The sequence below is a fragment of the Schistocerca cancellata genome, chromosome 1 (assembly GCF_023864275.1).
Source record: "Schistocerca cancellata isolate TAMUIC-IGC-003103 chromosome 1, iqSchCanc2.1, whole genome shotgun sequence".
NCBI classification, from domain to species: domain Eukaryota; kingdom Metazoa; phylum Arthropoda; class Insecta; order Orthoptera; family Acrididae; genus Schistocerca; species Schistocerca cancellata.
Window position 1 is genome coordinate 760,334,145 of NC_064626.1, and position 17,984 is coordinate 760,352,128.

The 17,984-nt window shown below is 39.9% G+C and overlaps 1 protein-coding gene across 1 annotated transcript in view; it reads left to right on the plus strand.

Moving 5' to 3' along the window:
* Positions 1 to 14,894, plus strand: part of LOC126186363 (trypsin-1-like) — a 171,465-nt gene extending 156,571 nt beyond the window's left edge. The window contains exon 8 of the mRNA XM_049928202.1: positions 14,232 to 14,894. Coding sequence (XP_049784159.1) covers positions 14,232 to 14,393 — 162 coding nt within the window. The 3' untranslated portion in view covers positions 14,394 to 14,894. The remainder of the gene's footprint in view (positions 1 to 14,231) is intronic.
* Positions 14,895 to 17,984: the final 3,090 nt, after the last annotated feature.

The following is a 17,984-nucleotide window of genomic DNA, read 5'->3' on the forward strand; positions in this document are numbered from 1 at the left end:
GCCCCTTGTTTAGCTACATTCTCTATGGACCAGCACATGGTTTTGATAGCTGATGCCTCACAGTAATGCCATGGTGTGTTCCTAGCTCACCAATATGCCAATGGCTCTGAACGACCTGTTGCTTTTTCCTCTAAATCCCTAATTCCAGCCCAGCAGCTTTACTCGCAGGGTGGAAAAAGAGGCTCTTGTCATAGTCTATGCTTTCCATAAATATCATATTTTTTGTATGGATCCAAGTTTTGCCTTATTACTGACTGTAAACCTTCCTTGTTTAACCCTCACACTTCCTTGCCTGACAAGATAGCACACCACCTACAATGCTGGGCACTATCCTTCTCTTGCCACAATTACAAAATATATTTTCAACCTACGTCTAAATATTTATAATAATAGCTTTATTCAACATCGAATGGTACACTGCACATGTACAAAGAAACAGTAACGATTAAAGTTATTTGTACAATACACAAGACACATTCTTCTGAATACGTCATTAATTTACAACAAAATTACAATAAGGTGTTAACTGATTTCTATTCACATAATTTCACAAAGCATTTGTTGTTCTTCATATAAGTATGGTACTCTTCTAATGTGTAGAAAGGGTGTTTTACTAAAAATTTCTTAAGCTGGTGTTTCAGTTTAATTGTAGGAAGAGCCATGACTGCACTAGGCAGTGCATTAGCTAATTTTATACGTGCATACTGAGGCCCCTTTTTGTAAAGTGCTGTTCTGTGGCTACCAATGTAAAATCTTTCTTTATTTCTAGTACTGTACTGGTGGAAATCTGAATAAGTGTTTGGGTGCAGTCTTTTCACAAGCAATATGGCTTTTAGAATGTATGTGTTTACAACAGTTAACACCTCTGTTTTTGGAAACAAGTTGTGACAAGATTCCCTATATTTTGCTCCACAGATTATTCTCACACCCCTTTTTTGAAGAATGAGTAGCTTATCTATATTAGCTTTGGTTGTTGCGCCCCCCAATTTCAATACCATAGTTCAAGAGAGAGGAGAAAAGAGCATGGTATGCAGTCTTTCAATGCAAGTGCCTTGTCCCCCCACCCCCTCCCCCTTCCTGTGGGTCCTGATCGTGACTTTGACCATGAAGAATTGCTTTGCTTCCATCTTGATATTTAAGTGCAAGCCATGGTCAAGGGTTTTCCAATAATGAATTCACGCATAGCAGCTGTCGTTGCCACCGACCTGGTTCTCCGCCAGATGGTTCAGTTTGTTCATCAGGGTTGGCCAGATAAACTGCAGTGTCAGGTTTTGAACTCCCTGTGCAACTACTTTTCCTTATAGTATCGCTTCTGTGTTTCTGACAGTGTTTTGCTGTTGCCCACGGAAGACCTCTCTCCTAGAGTAGTCATACCTGTCACATTATGGCACAAGATTCTGCGCAGGGTCACTGGGAAGGTTTGCACAGTAAAATGTTAGCTAGGAGTCATGTTTTTTGGCCAGGGATTGATGGCAAAATTTTTCATTTTTTTGCGGTTTGTGAACAGTGTGCCTGACAACAGGAAATTCCCAGAGCATCTCTGTCCCATGGCCGGCTTCAAGCATACATATAGGCTTTGCGGGTCCCTTCTTGAATTACTATTGGCTTTGGTTGTGGATGCATTTGCCCAATATCTTTACATTCTCCAGCATATGTCAATGTCAGCTGAGGTCACAATTCATGCACTTTTGAGGGTTTTTCCAGTTGAGGGGTTGCCTTGTGCCTTAGTTTCCAATAATGGTCCCCAGTTTGTTTCTCACACTATTCAATTGTTTTGTTCTTGCCACAGCATTTGTCATGTTATGGCTCCGCCATTCCATCCTCAATTAAATGTTGAATCAGAATGACAGTGTGTATGTTCAAGTCCCTAATGGAAAAGTTTGTTGTGAATTCTTCACCGAATAATGCTCTTCTTCTTTTTCTGAACACCTATCACTTCACACATGTGGGGGAGCAGAGCCTGGCTGAGTTGCTTCACAGAGAGAGCCTGGCTGAGTTGCTTCACAGAGACAGTCACACATGCTCTTCAATCTTCTTTGGCCTGAGCCACTGCTGCCACAGTCGGGTTTGTCCAGCCACTATGTGCCAGGATTGCCACTGTGGGTGAGAGGGTTTGGTCACAGGCCCAAATGGGTACCGGCCACTGTTGAACACCACCAGAAACACAATCTTTGTGACATCCATATAGCCACACCTATTGATCAGTTGCACTCCTGCTCCCTGCCAGAAGCAGCTGTCGCTTCATGGGTGCGGCTCCCATTGTCACAGTCTGCCTTGCCGCCTTCTGCTTCAAGCCCATCATCACCTGCTGTGGAGGTGCCCCATCCCATTGGCTGCCGCCAGCATCTCCTCCATCACTTGGGCACCCTCTTCGGATGAGGAAGAGGTGCGCTATATCACACTACTAGTGTGTGCAAGTGAGTGTCTGCTGAGTGTCATGTCACCACATGCGTGTATTTAAATTAGTCACCAACTTGTCAGTGTGGGTTGACCACTAGAGGCCAGGACATGGCCAGCGCACATATGGCATGGTTTCCACCATGGCATCTACCAGCAACTTGTGCATATACACACACAGAGTGGCACCAACTCACTGTCACTACATTTATTCTGATTGTACCACTCACATCAGATGTTCTGCATATCACTTATGTTGGACCTCTTATATGATTCTTTTGTCTTGTTAGGTGTGGAGTCACAAGAGGTTTATTTCTGTTATTGTTCCGAGGTTTATGAATAAAAACATATATGTGTTACTTGGACTGATTTTGTGTATTACTTGGTTACTACACTTCCTCTTTATTCACCATAAGTTCAATGTGTTGATGATTAATAGACCCCAGCCCTTTTGCAATCCCTTTCCCCTTAACCACAAACCTTTTGGTTAGGCGAAAGGAAATAGTTCTGAGTCTGGCTGTTCTGTGTCCTCCCTGTGAAGGGTCCCAAGACCTCTCACTGACTCACTACTCACAGTTAAGTCAGCAGTGGTGACAGGTCTCATATTTCCTGGAGAGGAGATGATATCCATGGTAGAGGAAAATATCTGAGATATCTTTGTCAATTACCTAGCCAACACTCCCATTTGTAGTAGTTTCCAATAACTTTGCAATTATCAGGACAGTTTCAGCTGTTTGTGAATAGTAAGTTATTTATGCATACCCATGAACAGCACTTTACTGCGGGCATGTAAGGTGGCTGTGTGTTACATAACCTATTCTCTATTTGAAATATCTTTGCTCATGGGAAGTACTTGAACGAACTATACTACACAATCTGACAATATTCAGAGTGTGGTAGTGCAGGAATCATGTGGTGTTGATAACTCATTGCCTTCCTCTGCTCTGTCTTCATATCCCACCCTTCTTGCTGTCAGTAAACATGCCAACTGTAAATCGGTGTAGTTCTGCTGACAAGGTGGAGAGAGAAATATGCAGCTGGGACATGAGCTATGGCCCTTAGTCCCTGTGTCACCACCATCTTGCTTTGGACTCTTCCATTACCATAATGTGAGCAGATCTTCCCACAGACATGCTAAGAGTTCTGTCTCAAGCCTAGTGGAAAAGTGCTGTTATTATTTATAAGTTCATCATATACTGCAGCTCTACAATTTCTTTTAAGATACAACCTCCGAACACACTGCCTGTTGTAACAACTTGGTGCTTTCATAATTCATGATATGCCCTTTAGGTGCTCCACAACAGCTGACTATGTTGTTCCTTATCTGTATTAGACTTATGCTCTGCACATTTTTCTTGTACTATCAATAGAGGCTGGCCTACATACATTTTACTACACTAGCATGGGATGCTAGACTGCTGACTTCCAGAGTCCTAGGTCATCTTCAGCAGACGCCAACAAGGCCTTTGTCTTGGCCAGTGTGCATAATGGGCTTTTGCCATTATATTTCCAGAGTATTAATCAAATTTTCACTAACATGTTTCAGAAGGGAGGAATAAACATTGATAGGACAAGTGTATATTCTCCCTCTGCAGGCTATGGCTTAGGCGTCATCAAATTTTTAGTATGCTGCATCTGGGGTTGCTGCAATTGATCTTTCATAAAACAGGCTGCAGTTGCTATACCTCCATGGCTAAACTCTTTTAATGAGAGATTTTGTGAGCCCTCTGCATGTGTATGCTTAGAACACCTTCTCATTTTGAAAAGGCATAATAGCTGAAGGACATGCAAGTATAAGTCTGTGTGCATTGGCTTACAGTAGATGCTGTGTTCAAGTGTGCCATCCAGCCTGTCCAGAAATAAATAACTATTATGTGCTTTTATATGCATTGTGAATCTGAGTTTTTAATGCATTGATCTCAGATGTAGAAAAGCATCTTGTACGTTATGTTGCCTGTGTGTCCAGATTGTGAATATACTATCTACGTATCAGAAAAAACATGAGGGCTTGCAGACTGTTAGCTCTAGGGTTTCTTCTTCAGATACACCCATAAATATGTTAAGTCGTAGATAGTCACAACAAAAAGACTCTCAAAATTAATGCTTTTCAGAGTTATTTTGTTGTCTATCTGTGACTCAGCATCTCTGATGAGTAGTAACTTTCCTTTTCATAATATTGTTACATTGCGTCCCGCATTTTCCATTGTTTCATAATATGTTAGCCATTACTGGTGAGTGGGTAGTCCATCACCACTCTGTCAATCTGTTCACAATAATTTCACTCAAATGGGAAGTATGGTGACAAGAACAGGAATTCAAAGAGTTTGATTAACAATGGCTCAAACTTACCTCGTATGAGTTTTAGTGTGTCTCTTAGAGGCTTCCTCATAAAGTGAGAAAATGCCTCGCAGCTCATCATGAGGTCTTTATCACCTTTATCATCCTGTTAATCTGAAAGTAAAAATCTTAAATATTCAAAAAATGTGCTTGTCTGTAATCCCATCTGCAGTTTGGGAAGTAATGCCATTGATGTCTGGAAGGTACTGCTGAAATTTCTTACAAAAGTTAATTCTTGAGGACCTAACTTAAATAAATAATAAGATCCATGGTCACTGTGGAGTTTGAGAAATTTACATTTTATTTTCAATAAGGCTACATGGGTGTTCTATATGCCAGCAAGTCCAGACAGCAAAATCTCAAATGTCTTAATAACCAAACAAGTGAACTCTTTGTTCTTCATTTCATCCAATAGATGAATGTAGGCCCCTTGCAGAGATAAATGTTACCAAAGACACCACCTTATTAATTTTCGTGGATGTCAGCATACCAAATGAGATCATTATGCACAAGTGCACAGTCATACATGAAAACCGTACTCAAAATAAAGCAAAGGCCAAAAGGGGGCTGTTACACTGCTTCCAGCTTCAGCAAAAATTAACTTTATACAATAGATCATCAGTGACACTTACATCCATGTGTCAGATTTCTCTGATTATTTGGCTTACTGACATGGCAAATTGTAGGAGTCTACGTGCACAATCATCAATCATTAAGTGTTCCTGTTAACTATTTATGATAGTCAGTATCTGAAGCATACTTGAAATTACACATAGACATTTTCAGAGCAATACTTATGGTACAAGTTATCAGATGGTAAATGTTCATATAATGCCTGCATAGTCAGCGATATCTCAGAAAGCCACCAAGCAGAAGTCTGTTGGTTAGTATTTGACCCAATGTTATTCTTCACCCTGGATTCCCCTGTTAACAGTAGGAAAAGGAACCTAAAACCTACAGTGGACTAGCATCACTTGAGGCTGGATTGTGTACAGTGATTACAATGGTGAATGTTATCGTGATGTAAGTGGTTGTCTGGAAAATGGGATCTCTAGTATCATGTAGTCAACTGTTTCATGGTGGCTCAAGTGTACGTAAAACATATAATCAAAAGTGTATGAGTATTTGATACTTACTATGGGCTTCCTGGTATGAAACAGGTTTACTTTTATTATAGATTGGCTTATTTGGGGGAGGAGACCAGGTAGCAAGGTCATCGGATTAGGGAAGGATGGGGAAGGAAGTCGGCTGTTTATACCTTATTACAAAAATACATGGTTAAATAATCTTAAATGAAATTCTTATATATTACCAACTTTAAACATTTACCTAGATGGAATGGAAAGTGCATAATCTGTATGTACATACATATATTTATATTGGTTATAATAGAAGGAAACATTCCCTGAAGGAAAAATATACCTAAAAACAAAGATGATGTGACTTACCAAATGAAAGTGCTGGCAGGTCGACAGACACACAAACGAACACAAACATACACACAAAATTCAAGCTTTCGCAACAAACTGTTGCCTCATCAGGAAAGAGGGAAGGAGAGGGAAAGACGAAAGGATGTGGGTTTTAAGGGAGAGGGTAAGGAGTCATTCCAGTCCCGGGAGCGGAAAGACTTACCTTATGGGGAAAAAAGGACAGGTATACACTCGCACACACACACATATCCATCCACACATATACAGACACAAGCAGCTGCTTGTGTCTGTATATGTGTGGATGGATATGTGTGTGTGTGCGAGTGTATACCTGTCCTTTTTTCCCCATAAGGTAAGTCTTTCCGCTCCCGGGACTGGAATGATTCCTTACCCTCTCCCTTAAAACCCACATCCTTTCGTCTTTCCCTCTCCTTCCCTCATTCCTGATGAGGCAACAGTTTGTTGCGAAAGCTTGAATTTTGTGTGTATGTTTGTGTTCGTTTGTGTGTCTGTCGACCTGCCAGCACTTTCATTTGGTAAGTCACATCATCTTTGTTTTTAGGTATATATTTATATTGGAGTATTTAATAAGCTAATGTATTGTCTTCCATTTGTTGCTTTTTTTTTCGTCGTACCACTAACTTTTGGGTTGATATGGTTGTCTAGTCTATATAGAATTGATATTTTCACACCATTCCCACATACCAGTTGTGCCCATGATGTTTCAGTCATGGGGAAGTTTAAATTTGATGCTGAAACTGAGTGTGGTATTCAAATGACTGAAAACATATAGCGCATTCATATTTCATGGTTTTCAGCCCAAATTCTGCACAATGCATTACAACATAACATTTGTTGCACCCACCCTTCTTGCTGACAGCTAAGTATATCATAATAACTCACTTGTCTGATTTGCAAATTATTTTTTAGTGCTTTTTTGCAGTTCAGCAACTGATTGTTATTATTTTTTGATTTGCCTTAGCTACTGTATGACTCCACTGACTTACCCCATGACCATTCTTAATATGCCAAACATATCACAAGTCTACAAAAACTACTGACCAACTCAGTTCATAACAAACTAACCTAACCTTGATTAAAGATGTAAAATACAAACATACAAAGATGCAAAACCATCTACACGAATCATTAACATTCTATATACAAGAATGGTCATCAGTAAACCCTGTGTTTATATAACTTCAAAACAGTTTGCCCCCTTGTATTAGATCACTTGATAAAAACATAAGAGATTCATTCATGCCACAAACACCATTAGTACTCACATATATGGAGTGGATACAAAGTATGATATATGATATTGTGGTAACCTTGAACACAATAATGATAGGACATATAGAGACACAAAGGAGCAAACAAAACTTATTTCATACTTGAGCAGAGCACAGATCACAATCGTATCGAAATAACACGGAAGCTAAGCTCTGGGTACTTGTGATGCACCACCTGGCCAGCCCACATACAAATAGGCAGTGGATTCTGTGAAACAGGAACAATGTCCAACTGACATGAAGACTGTGTTGGGGATGGTGGTATTTGTGTGTCAACTGCACCAGATGGTATAGGCAGCAGGCAGTGGTTTCTGTGGAAGTGTTGTCTGGTAGCAGGTAGACAAAATACATACTCCAATGGCACTGTAGTACCCTCCCTGTTTTGGAGAATTTTTTCTGTATTCACTGCATGCCAGAACTGAATAAGGTCCTGGGTTCAAAGGCGGTAATGGCACTCTATTTGTGTTCATTTTCAACATCACATGGGAACAAATATGCAAGTTTTGCGAACAAAAATATTGGTATTCATATGGCAAGATGCCGGACTTGGACAGAACTCAGAACTCCAGTATTTCACTTGTTGAAGAAGGAATGAGGGTTTCTGTTAAAAAAGCTTTTATTGTTGCCTCAAAAACTCCAATAGGATTCACAGTATTTCACCATAGCAAATTGTGCCGAAGAGGTGCCAATATCCATTTTTGCCACTGTGCTAAGTACAAGTAGTACCAATGTTAGTGCCAATATCCTGGAATAGTTGTAAAATATTAATGCTGCTTTAAGAGTTTTGTACCACCACTTAATCTTCCTGTTACTTGCAATGTGTAGCTACTAACCACACAGTGTGGTAAGTTCATGGAACAGAGTTGTTTCAAACTACACTCCTGGAAATGGAAAAAAGAACACATTGACACCGGTGTGTCAGACCCACCATACTTGCTCCGGACACTGCGAGAGGGCTGTACAAGCAATGATCACACGCATGGCACAGCGGACACACCAGGAACCGCAGTGTTGGCCATCGAATGGCGCTAGCTGCACAGCATTTGTGCACCGCCGCCGTCAGTGTCAGCCAGTTTGCCGTGGCATACAGAGCTCCATCGCAGTCTTTAACACTGGTAGCATGCCGCGACAGCGTGGACGTGAACCGTATGTGCAGTTGACGGACTTTGAGCGAGGGCGTATAGTGGGCATGCGGGAGGCCGGGTGAACGTACCGCCGAATTGCTCAACACGTGGGGCGTGAGGTCTCCAAAGTACATCGATGTTGTCGCCAATGGTCGGCGGAAGGTGCACGTGCCCGTCGACCTGGGACCGGACTGCAGCGACGCGCGGATGCACGCCAAGACCGTAGGATCCTACGCAGTGCCGTAGGGGACCGCACCGCAACTTCCCAGCAAATTAGGGACACTGTTGCTCCTGGGGTATCGGCGAGGACCATTCGCAACCGTCTCCATGAAGCTGGGCTATGGTCCCGCACACCGTTAGGCCGTCTTCCGCTCACACCCCAACATCGTGCAGCCTGCCTCCAGTGGTGTCGCGACAGGCGTGAATGGAGGGACGAATGGAGACGTGTCGTCTTCAGCGATGAGAGTCGCTTCTGCCTTGGTGCCAATGATGGTCGTATGCGTGTTTGGCGCCGTGCAGGTGAGCGCCACAATCAGGACTGCATACGACCGAGGCACACAGGGCCAACACCCGGCATCATGGTGTGGGGAGCGATCTCCTACACTGGCCGTACACCACTGGTGATCGTCGAGGGGACACTGAATAGTGCACGGTACATCCAAACCGTCATCGAACCCATTGTTCTACCATTCCTAGACCGGCAAGGGAACTTGCTGTTCCAAAAGGACAATGTACGTCCACATGTATCCCGTGCCACCCAACGTGCTCTAGAAGGTGTAAGTCAACTACCCTGGCCAGCAAGATCTCCGGATCTGTCCCCCATTGAGCATGTTTGGGACTGGATGAAGCATCGTCTCACGCGGTCTGCACGTCCAGCACGAACGCTGGTCCAACTGAGGCGCCAGGTGGAAACGGCATGGCAAGCCGTTCCACAGGACTACATCCAGCATCTCTACGATCGTCTCCATGGGAGAATAGCAGCCTGCATTTTTGCGAAAGGTGGATATACACTGTACTAGTGCCGACATTGTGCATGCTCTGTTGCCTGTGTCTATGTGCCTGTGGTTCTGTCAGTGTGATCATGTGATGTATCTGACCCCAGGAATGTGTCAGTAAAGTTTCCCCTTCCTGGGACAATGAATTCACGGTGTTCTTATTTCAATTTCCAGGAGTGTATATACCATGATCTGTGGTAACATGTGCTAGACATCCAAAGCGAGCAAGTCAAGTAAAAAGAAAAAGGTTTACGTGACAGTCTCTGTGGAGATTTCAGCAATGGGAATGGATTCCTTAAAGTGTGTGTAGCAGTTGATGATGGTAAAGACATACCAGTAACAATATGCTGGGGGTAGAGCGTCCCCTAAATCAACGAGTATTTGTGTGATTGCTGCAAAGGTTCAGAGAAATTGCCAACAGGTATGTGCACGTGTAACCCTACCTTTGCTATCTGACAATGTGCACCAGTCTCGTTTAATATAAGGCCACACACATCTATTGGTAATCATTCTAACTGTGCAGTTTTCCCAGACTGTGCAAAGTCATGTACTGAATTGAGCACTTGTCTTTCGAAACTAGGGTCACATATGGATGAAGCCTTTTTTTTTAGACATATCACACCACAAGAGTTTTAGAATCACTGAGTCAGGGAAAGTAATCTTCCACCAAGTTGTCCACACCTTTTACATGCCTAATGTCTGTATTGAATTGTTTAATAAACTCCAGCTACCTAAACTGTCTGGGTGAGAAAGACTTCATTGGTTTTGTAAAGGCAAATGTTATAGGTTTGTTGTTCATAGAAACAACAAAGGAGTATGCCTCCACATGTGGTCAGGAATGCTGAATAGTGTCATAAATGGCTAGCAGTTCTCTGTGATATACACTCCACTTGGTCCAGGAGGAGGTCAGTTTCCAAGAGAAAACAACAAGCAGTTGCCATGATCCACCTACTTTCTGGTGCAGCACCATTCTGATAGTTAATTGGCTGGTGTTGAAGGCTGATAGTGGCACTGTATGTACAGGATGAACTAACAGCGATGCATTACTGAGGCTGGCTTTCGCCTGGTTGAAGACGTATTGCATATCCGGTGTCCAAGTGAGGGAGCATTGACTACTACTATTATGTCCTGGTAAGGTAGCAGCCAGTGGTGCTTGTGTGGCTGCTGCACAGGGAAGATACTGTCTATAGAAATTATCGATTCCTAAAAACCTACTCAGTTGCTGTAAATCCTCAGGTTGGGGCACGGTTTGCATTTATTCAACCGTAGTTTGGAGAGGACTGATGTCACAGGATGAGACCACGTGCTGTAAAAACTCCACTTTTCATTAACTAAGTACGCATTTGTCCTTATGTACTATTAGCTGATATTTGGCGGGCCTGCTGAAAACTGTCTGTAAATGTCTGTCATACTCCAAGACTGTATTGAAAATCACTAGGACATAATCTAGATAAGCAAAACAGAATGCAGGTGTGTGTAATACTTTGTGCAGAAATCTCTGCCACATCTATGGGACATTTTTCAAGCTGGATAGTGTATGCAAATATTCAGACACTCTGAAAATGCGATAATTTCAAAGAATATGTTGGATTGCCACAATAATATGATATTCCTTTTTAAAGTCAGTTGCACTAAAAACTACTGCTCCAGCAATAGCATTGATAAAATTCTGGATGTTTGGTACTGGATTGGTGCATGAATTTAATTCATGATCATCTCCACCAGGCCTCCATAACCCATCTTTTTCCTTGACAAGCTGCAATGGTGACCCAGAAGGGCTATTTGAATGCAGATTATTCCTGCACTTACTAGTTAATCTGTCTCCTCCTTTGCCACCTGTATATTTGTCAGGCAAACAGTCTGTGAACCCTATAAGTGACGGGAGGGCCAGGCGAGCTTTGAATGTGGTGATGTGTTGTGCATGTTGGCATAAGTAGGCAAAGGTTGTCCATTATCAGGCGCAGCATGAATCATGCATGCCATTGACATGAACTGAGGTCAGGCACACTCTTTTTGGAGTTTTTGAAGTTCTGCATGAGCAGTGTCTTAACTGATTTATCGCTCAACAGAATTTGGGTAGCAATACTTGATTTTCTGTACGAATTCGTTTTGTTGTCGTCTTGGATGGATGTTAATTTCTCTAGCATATTGCAACATTTGTGCAGCAAAACTGCAAGATAGTGAGATGTGCAGTTGAAGATGTGAGAAGTGAGTTACATGAATCCATCTCATTTCTCTGTACACATAATGTATTGGTAGAGTATGTATCACTAGGTTCATTTGTACTGAACTGTGTCTTCTACTCCAAGACACAAGTTTTGGCAGCCTTGCTTAGAAATCCTCTAACAGTTTTGGACCCAATTTGGGTATGTGCTGAACACAAGTGTATTTTAGTGCCATAGTGATGCAAAACCTCAGCACCCAGAATAGGTTTGGTAACTTCTGCTAATATGGAAGTTCACTGTAAAGGTCATTTGAAACCTAAATTAACCACTTCTGTCTGTTCACTGTTCAGTACCTGCTGGATACATTGCTCTTGTGATTTGCACACTCATTTAAGCACATTGTCTTTAAGATGTTGATATTTACATTGTACACAATTAGCATGAGTAATGTCTGACACTAAAATTAAAGTTTGAGCATCCAAGCACTAATAGTAAATATGCATTGCATTTCATTGCTACACACACAAAAAGTGATGAATGAAAGTTCCAACATTCTGAACTAGAGGTCTATCAGCTATGGAAGATAAGGTGGTACCTCAACTTCGTTGTGTGGTGTGATTGATGCAATATAGATGATGAGCAAAATGAACATAGGAGACACAAAACCAGTAACACAGATGCTATTCTATCATTTAGAGCTAGTTGAGAGTGAGTATCACTATGTGCACTATCCAAATCACTAACTGATTGTCCTGATAGAATGTTATCTGTTATAATTGGCATTATTATTTCACATTTAATGGTCTTCACTGGATCATCACTTATGGGAACATTAACCACAATAAAGATAGCAGATATACATATGCAAAGGAATGAACAGAATGCCTTGTTCAGTTTTAATTTCCTAATCTTTCTTTTCCTTTCCTAATTCCTGTAACACCCTTCCCCTCCCCGCCCCACCTTGCCGCCACCACAGTGGTGAAAAAAACACCGTTGCTGTGTAGTGGGAAATTTATATCAGACAGGTAATGTTACACTTCCAATACTTGCTTTGAGGATACATGCACTAAAAGTGGAACAATTCAGATTAGACATATTTCTGCCATTCCATATCATTAGGAGTATACCTACATCTTCATTACCAAAGAAGCTGTGGTATATCTTCAGGCAGACACTACATACTAGAATTCCGATAGTCGTTTCTCACTCAAGTTATAGATTTCTTTGCTTTGGTATAATTCTAGCATGACGCCACAAAAGTCTTGTCATATTTCTTTTATACACGAGAAAAGTTTACTATTTACAAATAAATCCAGGGAGTATTCTAACAGATGTGCTTAAATATTTCACACCACTCAGATATTTTAAAAATTTCCTTTCATATTTACACTATCTTTATAAAAAAAGTTTTATTTACTTTTCTTAACCACACTCTTGGAAGAGCAGTTGAATGGAATGGATAGCGTCTTGAAAGGAGGATATAAGATGAACATCAACAAAAGCAAAACGAGGATAATGGAATGGAGTCGAATTAAGTCGGGTGATGCTGAAGGAATAAGACACTTAAAGTAGTAAAGGAGTTTGGCTATTTGGGGAGCAAAATAACTGATGATGGTCGAAGTAGAGAGGATATAAAATGTAGACTGGCAATGGCAAGGAAAGCGTTTCTGGAGAAGAGAAATTTGTTAACATCGAGTATAGATTTAAGTGTCAGGAAGTCATTTCTGAAAGTATTTGTATGGAGTGTAGCCATGTATGGAAGTGAAAGATGGACGATAAATAGTTTGGACAAGAAGAGAACAGAAGCTTTCGAAATGTGGTGCTACAGAAGAATGCTGAAGATTAGATGGGTAGATCACATAACTAATGAGGAAGTATTGAATAGGATTTTGGAGAAGAGAAGTTTGTGGCACAACTTGACCAGAAGAAGGAATCTGTTGGTAGGACATGTTCTGAGGCATCAAGGGATCACCAATTTAGTATTGGAGGGCAGCGTGGAGGGTAAAAATCGTAGAGGGAGACCAAGAGATGAATACACTAAGCAGATTCAGAAAGATGTAGGTTCCAGTAAGTACTGGGAGATGAAGAAGCTTGCACAGGATAGAGTAGCATGGAGAGCTGCATCAAACCAGTCTCAGGACTGAAGACCACAACAACAACACAACCACACATCCACAATGTATGAAATTCTTTTAAAATAAATTGTAGTACTAGAAGTGAATCATATTTGCATCTTCTTACTGTAGCGTGTAGTCCTTCATGTATGATTCTCTGAATGCCATTATTCTTGGACTGTAATTAATTTTTTTATTTTATCCAAGAAGTTAATTTTTATTCATCTGTTATAATTCTTCTATTTAGTAAGCATTCTGTACTAAGGAAGAAACATCTGTGAACAGCTGGCCGTCTTCAGTAACTATCATTAGCATTTTATGCTGAAAATGACATAATATTTGTATCTTTAAATTTTCGTCTGTCTCATTTTTTCCAGGGAGACTCGGGTGGACCAATGACATGTAGTGAGTCTGGCTCAACAACTCCTCTTCTCTGTGGTATAATAGCAGCAGGACAGGGATGTGGAAGGAAGGACTACCCAGGAATTTATACTACTGTTGCTGCATACCTCAGCTGGATTGCAAACAATAAAAACTGAAACACACTAATACTGCATTCTGATTTTTCATTTTACAATTGTTTTTTAAAGTTGATTATTGACTGAGCATTATTTTCTCTAACTCTTGAGTGGGCACACCTATGTATAATGTACACCAACCACAAAAAAAAACATTGTCTTGCACTGTTCCATTGTTGTTTTATAACTGTGAGTCCATGCCTATTCCTTTACTATTGCTGCATCTAATGAAGTGATAAGTTGGGCTGTTATACATCTAAGTGAGCACCAGTAATATAAAATAAAAGCAAGCCAGGAGAGAAAAAATTTACAACCCACTCAAGAAAATGACGCATTACGAGTTAGCACCACAATCCTGCAATGAGACAGTTGCCTATGAGATAATTGGTACTCAAATAATCAGTTGGCTGGGATCTGTTGCAAATGTGCTGTTTCATGCTTTGAGTGGATCATTACTTTGGTATAACACTTGTACATAAAAGTTTATTTTACTGTTGTTCAAATAAACCATGTTTTAGCTCATGTAATGTAAGTTTATTTTCTGGTTGTGTGACAAAGATTAAACTGTGATTTTGTGCATACATGTTTACCTAGTTAACATAAGGACAGCTATTCTTTACATGTGTACAAAGAATGCCACACAGTCACTGAAAGACTATTAAGGAGCAAAATAGCAGCAGAATGGCACAACAAAACAGGGATTCAAAAAATATCCAATTACATTAATACAAAGACATTCAGTTAATGGTTTATCTAATTTGTCACACTGAAGGATGATGATAAAACAAAATGGACAAATAATTAGGGTTAGTAAAAAATAAATAATGCAATAGCAATGAACACAATACACTGAGAATTTCTCATGACAAATTGTGCAAGAACAATGGGTACAAGTTTTAATAATAAATTTGATGAAGATTTTGTGATTATTTTCAAATTTGTTCTTGGATCACAGTTTTCTCTTAAGACAACTTAGATAACCGTAGTGATCAGAAAAAATGCACCTGATGGATGGAAATTACATTGTCTTAAGTTGTGGTAGTTGCATTTAAATCAAAAAGTTTCATGTAATCAAGAAATGAACTTTCATAATGCAGAATTTTAAAGAAAATGATTTTGTTGCATGCATCGTCTCCAATAACACCATAGGACCCTTACAGTTTTTTTTTTTTTTTTTTTTTTTTTTTTTTTTTTTTTTTTTTTTAAGAAAAATCTGTTATTATACAGTAATCTGCTGGTAGCAACTTCACATGCCACATTACATTAGATGTTTTGTGTTGCAAACCACTAGCCAGAATGCTGATCAAACGGATTTTTCGTAGTGATATTGTAGGGATGTTGTAACTGAATATTACGATCAATTCAGCCCAAACATCCATGCTAGCAGAAACTTTTCCTAATATAGATCATTACAATGGGTGGCAGCACACAAACTAATTTTTCTAATTAAACAATTGCTTGACAGGATGGCACTAGAACAGAAGTGTGACAACACAGTAAGAAAAAAACCAACAACATTTATTAAGAGTATCTTACAAAACTTTGCTTAACTTTAGTAACAGTTTGATGTGTGGCACTTGATGTCCTAAACCTAATCCAAAGAAATTTAAATAACTTCACTGTCTCTTGGCTGTCTATAATACTGTCACTATGACTGAAAGTAATTATGCACATGCCTGTTTGACTGTTCTAATTCTCTGTGAATAGCGACTGCTAAGTTGTCATTGGAATGGCACACATCCGGAACCGCACTGCTGCTACGGTCGCAGGTACGAATCCTGCCTCGGGCATGGATGTGTGTGATGTCCTTAGGTTAGTTAGGTTTAAGTAGTTCTAAGTCTTGGGTATTGATGACCTCAGATGTTAAGTCCCATAGTGCTCAGAGCCATCTGAACCATTTGAATGGCACACACAGTACTGTGCTCCAAAGTGTAATTGCAGAAAACATCGGCACTGTGTGTGCCAGGCTAACTACAGAATGTGATGTAATTGCCTTACTGGGCATAAATATTGTAATCAGAAAAAAAAAATCAAAGTAAATGTCTTTGATTTTTCCAATGACAGCAGACATAAATATTCTTTAAATTTACTGAGTGTAACTCGCTTTGTTCAAAATAATTATAGGTGACCAGAATTCATATTCATTTAATTGCTCCACTGCAGCTGATGCTTCCTGTAAGTTTCTCGAGTGGATCAGAGAACACCATGGTTCTCAAATGGTGTGAAAAGTCAGTTATTGTTTTTGGTGTACAATTTATTACATCACAGAATGCTGCTCAAGATCTTACATCATCCTGGCCTCCCACATGATTTCTCGTGGGTGTTATATGCTCCTGCTAAAGATTGATGTATTGTTTCATACAGTAAATTAGCTGAGGTTAGAAAAAATGTAATCATCCTGTGGTTATCAGAGTTGATCATGTTTCAAACATAACTACAGTATATTTAGTATCTCATTTCTTAGCTGATTGTTCGTAAATGGAAACCTCTAACTGCAATTAAATGAATTGGATGATACATGTTCCAACCAATGGATGGAAGTAATATTAGTGAGTACTTTGACATGAAATTGTTGAAAAATACATTATGGAACTCAAAAGGCAAAATTACTGATATGGGATCTACCTGATAACATAACAGTTGATCACGCAATTCAAATTAGCTTTGAAATCATATGAAAAATGAGCTGTTACATTTCATTAACCCCCCCCCCCCCCCCATCCCAAGTACTGATTGATTGATTACTATTATTATTTCTTTTCTTTCTCAGACGTCATGTCTGGTTAAAAATGGAAAGTGACGCGGATCTTGATCAAGCGTGACTTCCTTTTAACTGTACGGTATATGTTACATTGCATTTAGGAACTTTCGGGTGATTGAACATGTATCAATAATTACGGATTTCTGTAGTTGTATATATAAGTTTGGATGTAGCTGTATTGCATTGATGTACTGGTGGATATTATGTGGTATGACTACTGTAGTTGATAGTATAATTGGTATAATGTCAACTTTATCCTGATGCCACATGTCCTTGACTTCCTCAGCCAGTTGGATGTATGTTTCAATTTTTTCTCATGTTTTCTTTTGTATATTTGTTGTATTGGGTATGGATATTTCGATTAGTTGTGTTAATTTCTTCTTTTTATTGGTGAGTATGATGTCAGGTTTATTATGTGGTGTTGTTTTATCTGTTATAATGGTTCTGTTCCAGTATAATTTGTATTCATCATTCTCCAGTACATTTTGTGGTGCATACTTGTATGTGGGAACGTGTTGTTTTATAAGTTTATATTGTAAGGCAAGCTGTTGATGTATTATTTTTGCTACATTGTCATGTCTTCTGGGGTACTCTGTATTTGCTAGTATTGTACATCCACTTGTGATGTGATCTACTGTTTCTGTTTGTTGTTTGCAAAGTCTGCATTTATCTGTTGTGGTATTGGGATCTTTAATAATATGCTTGCTTTAATATCTGGTGTTTATTGTTTGATCCTGTATTGCAATCATGAATCCTTCCATCTCACTGTATATATTGCCTTTTCTTAGCCATGTGTTGGATGCGTCTTGATCGATGTGTGGCTGTGTTAGATGATACGGGTGCTTGCCATG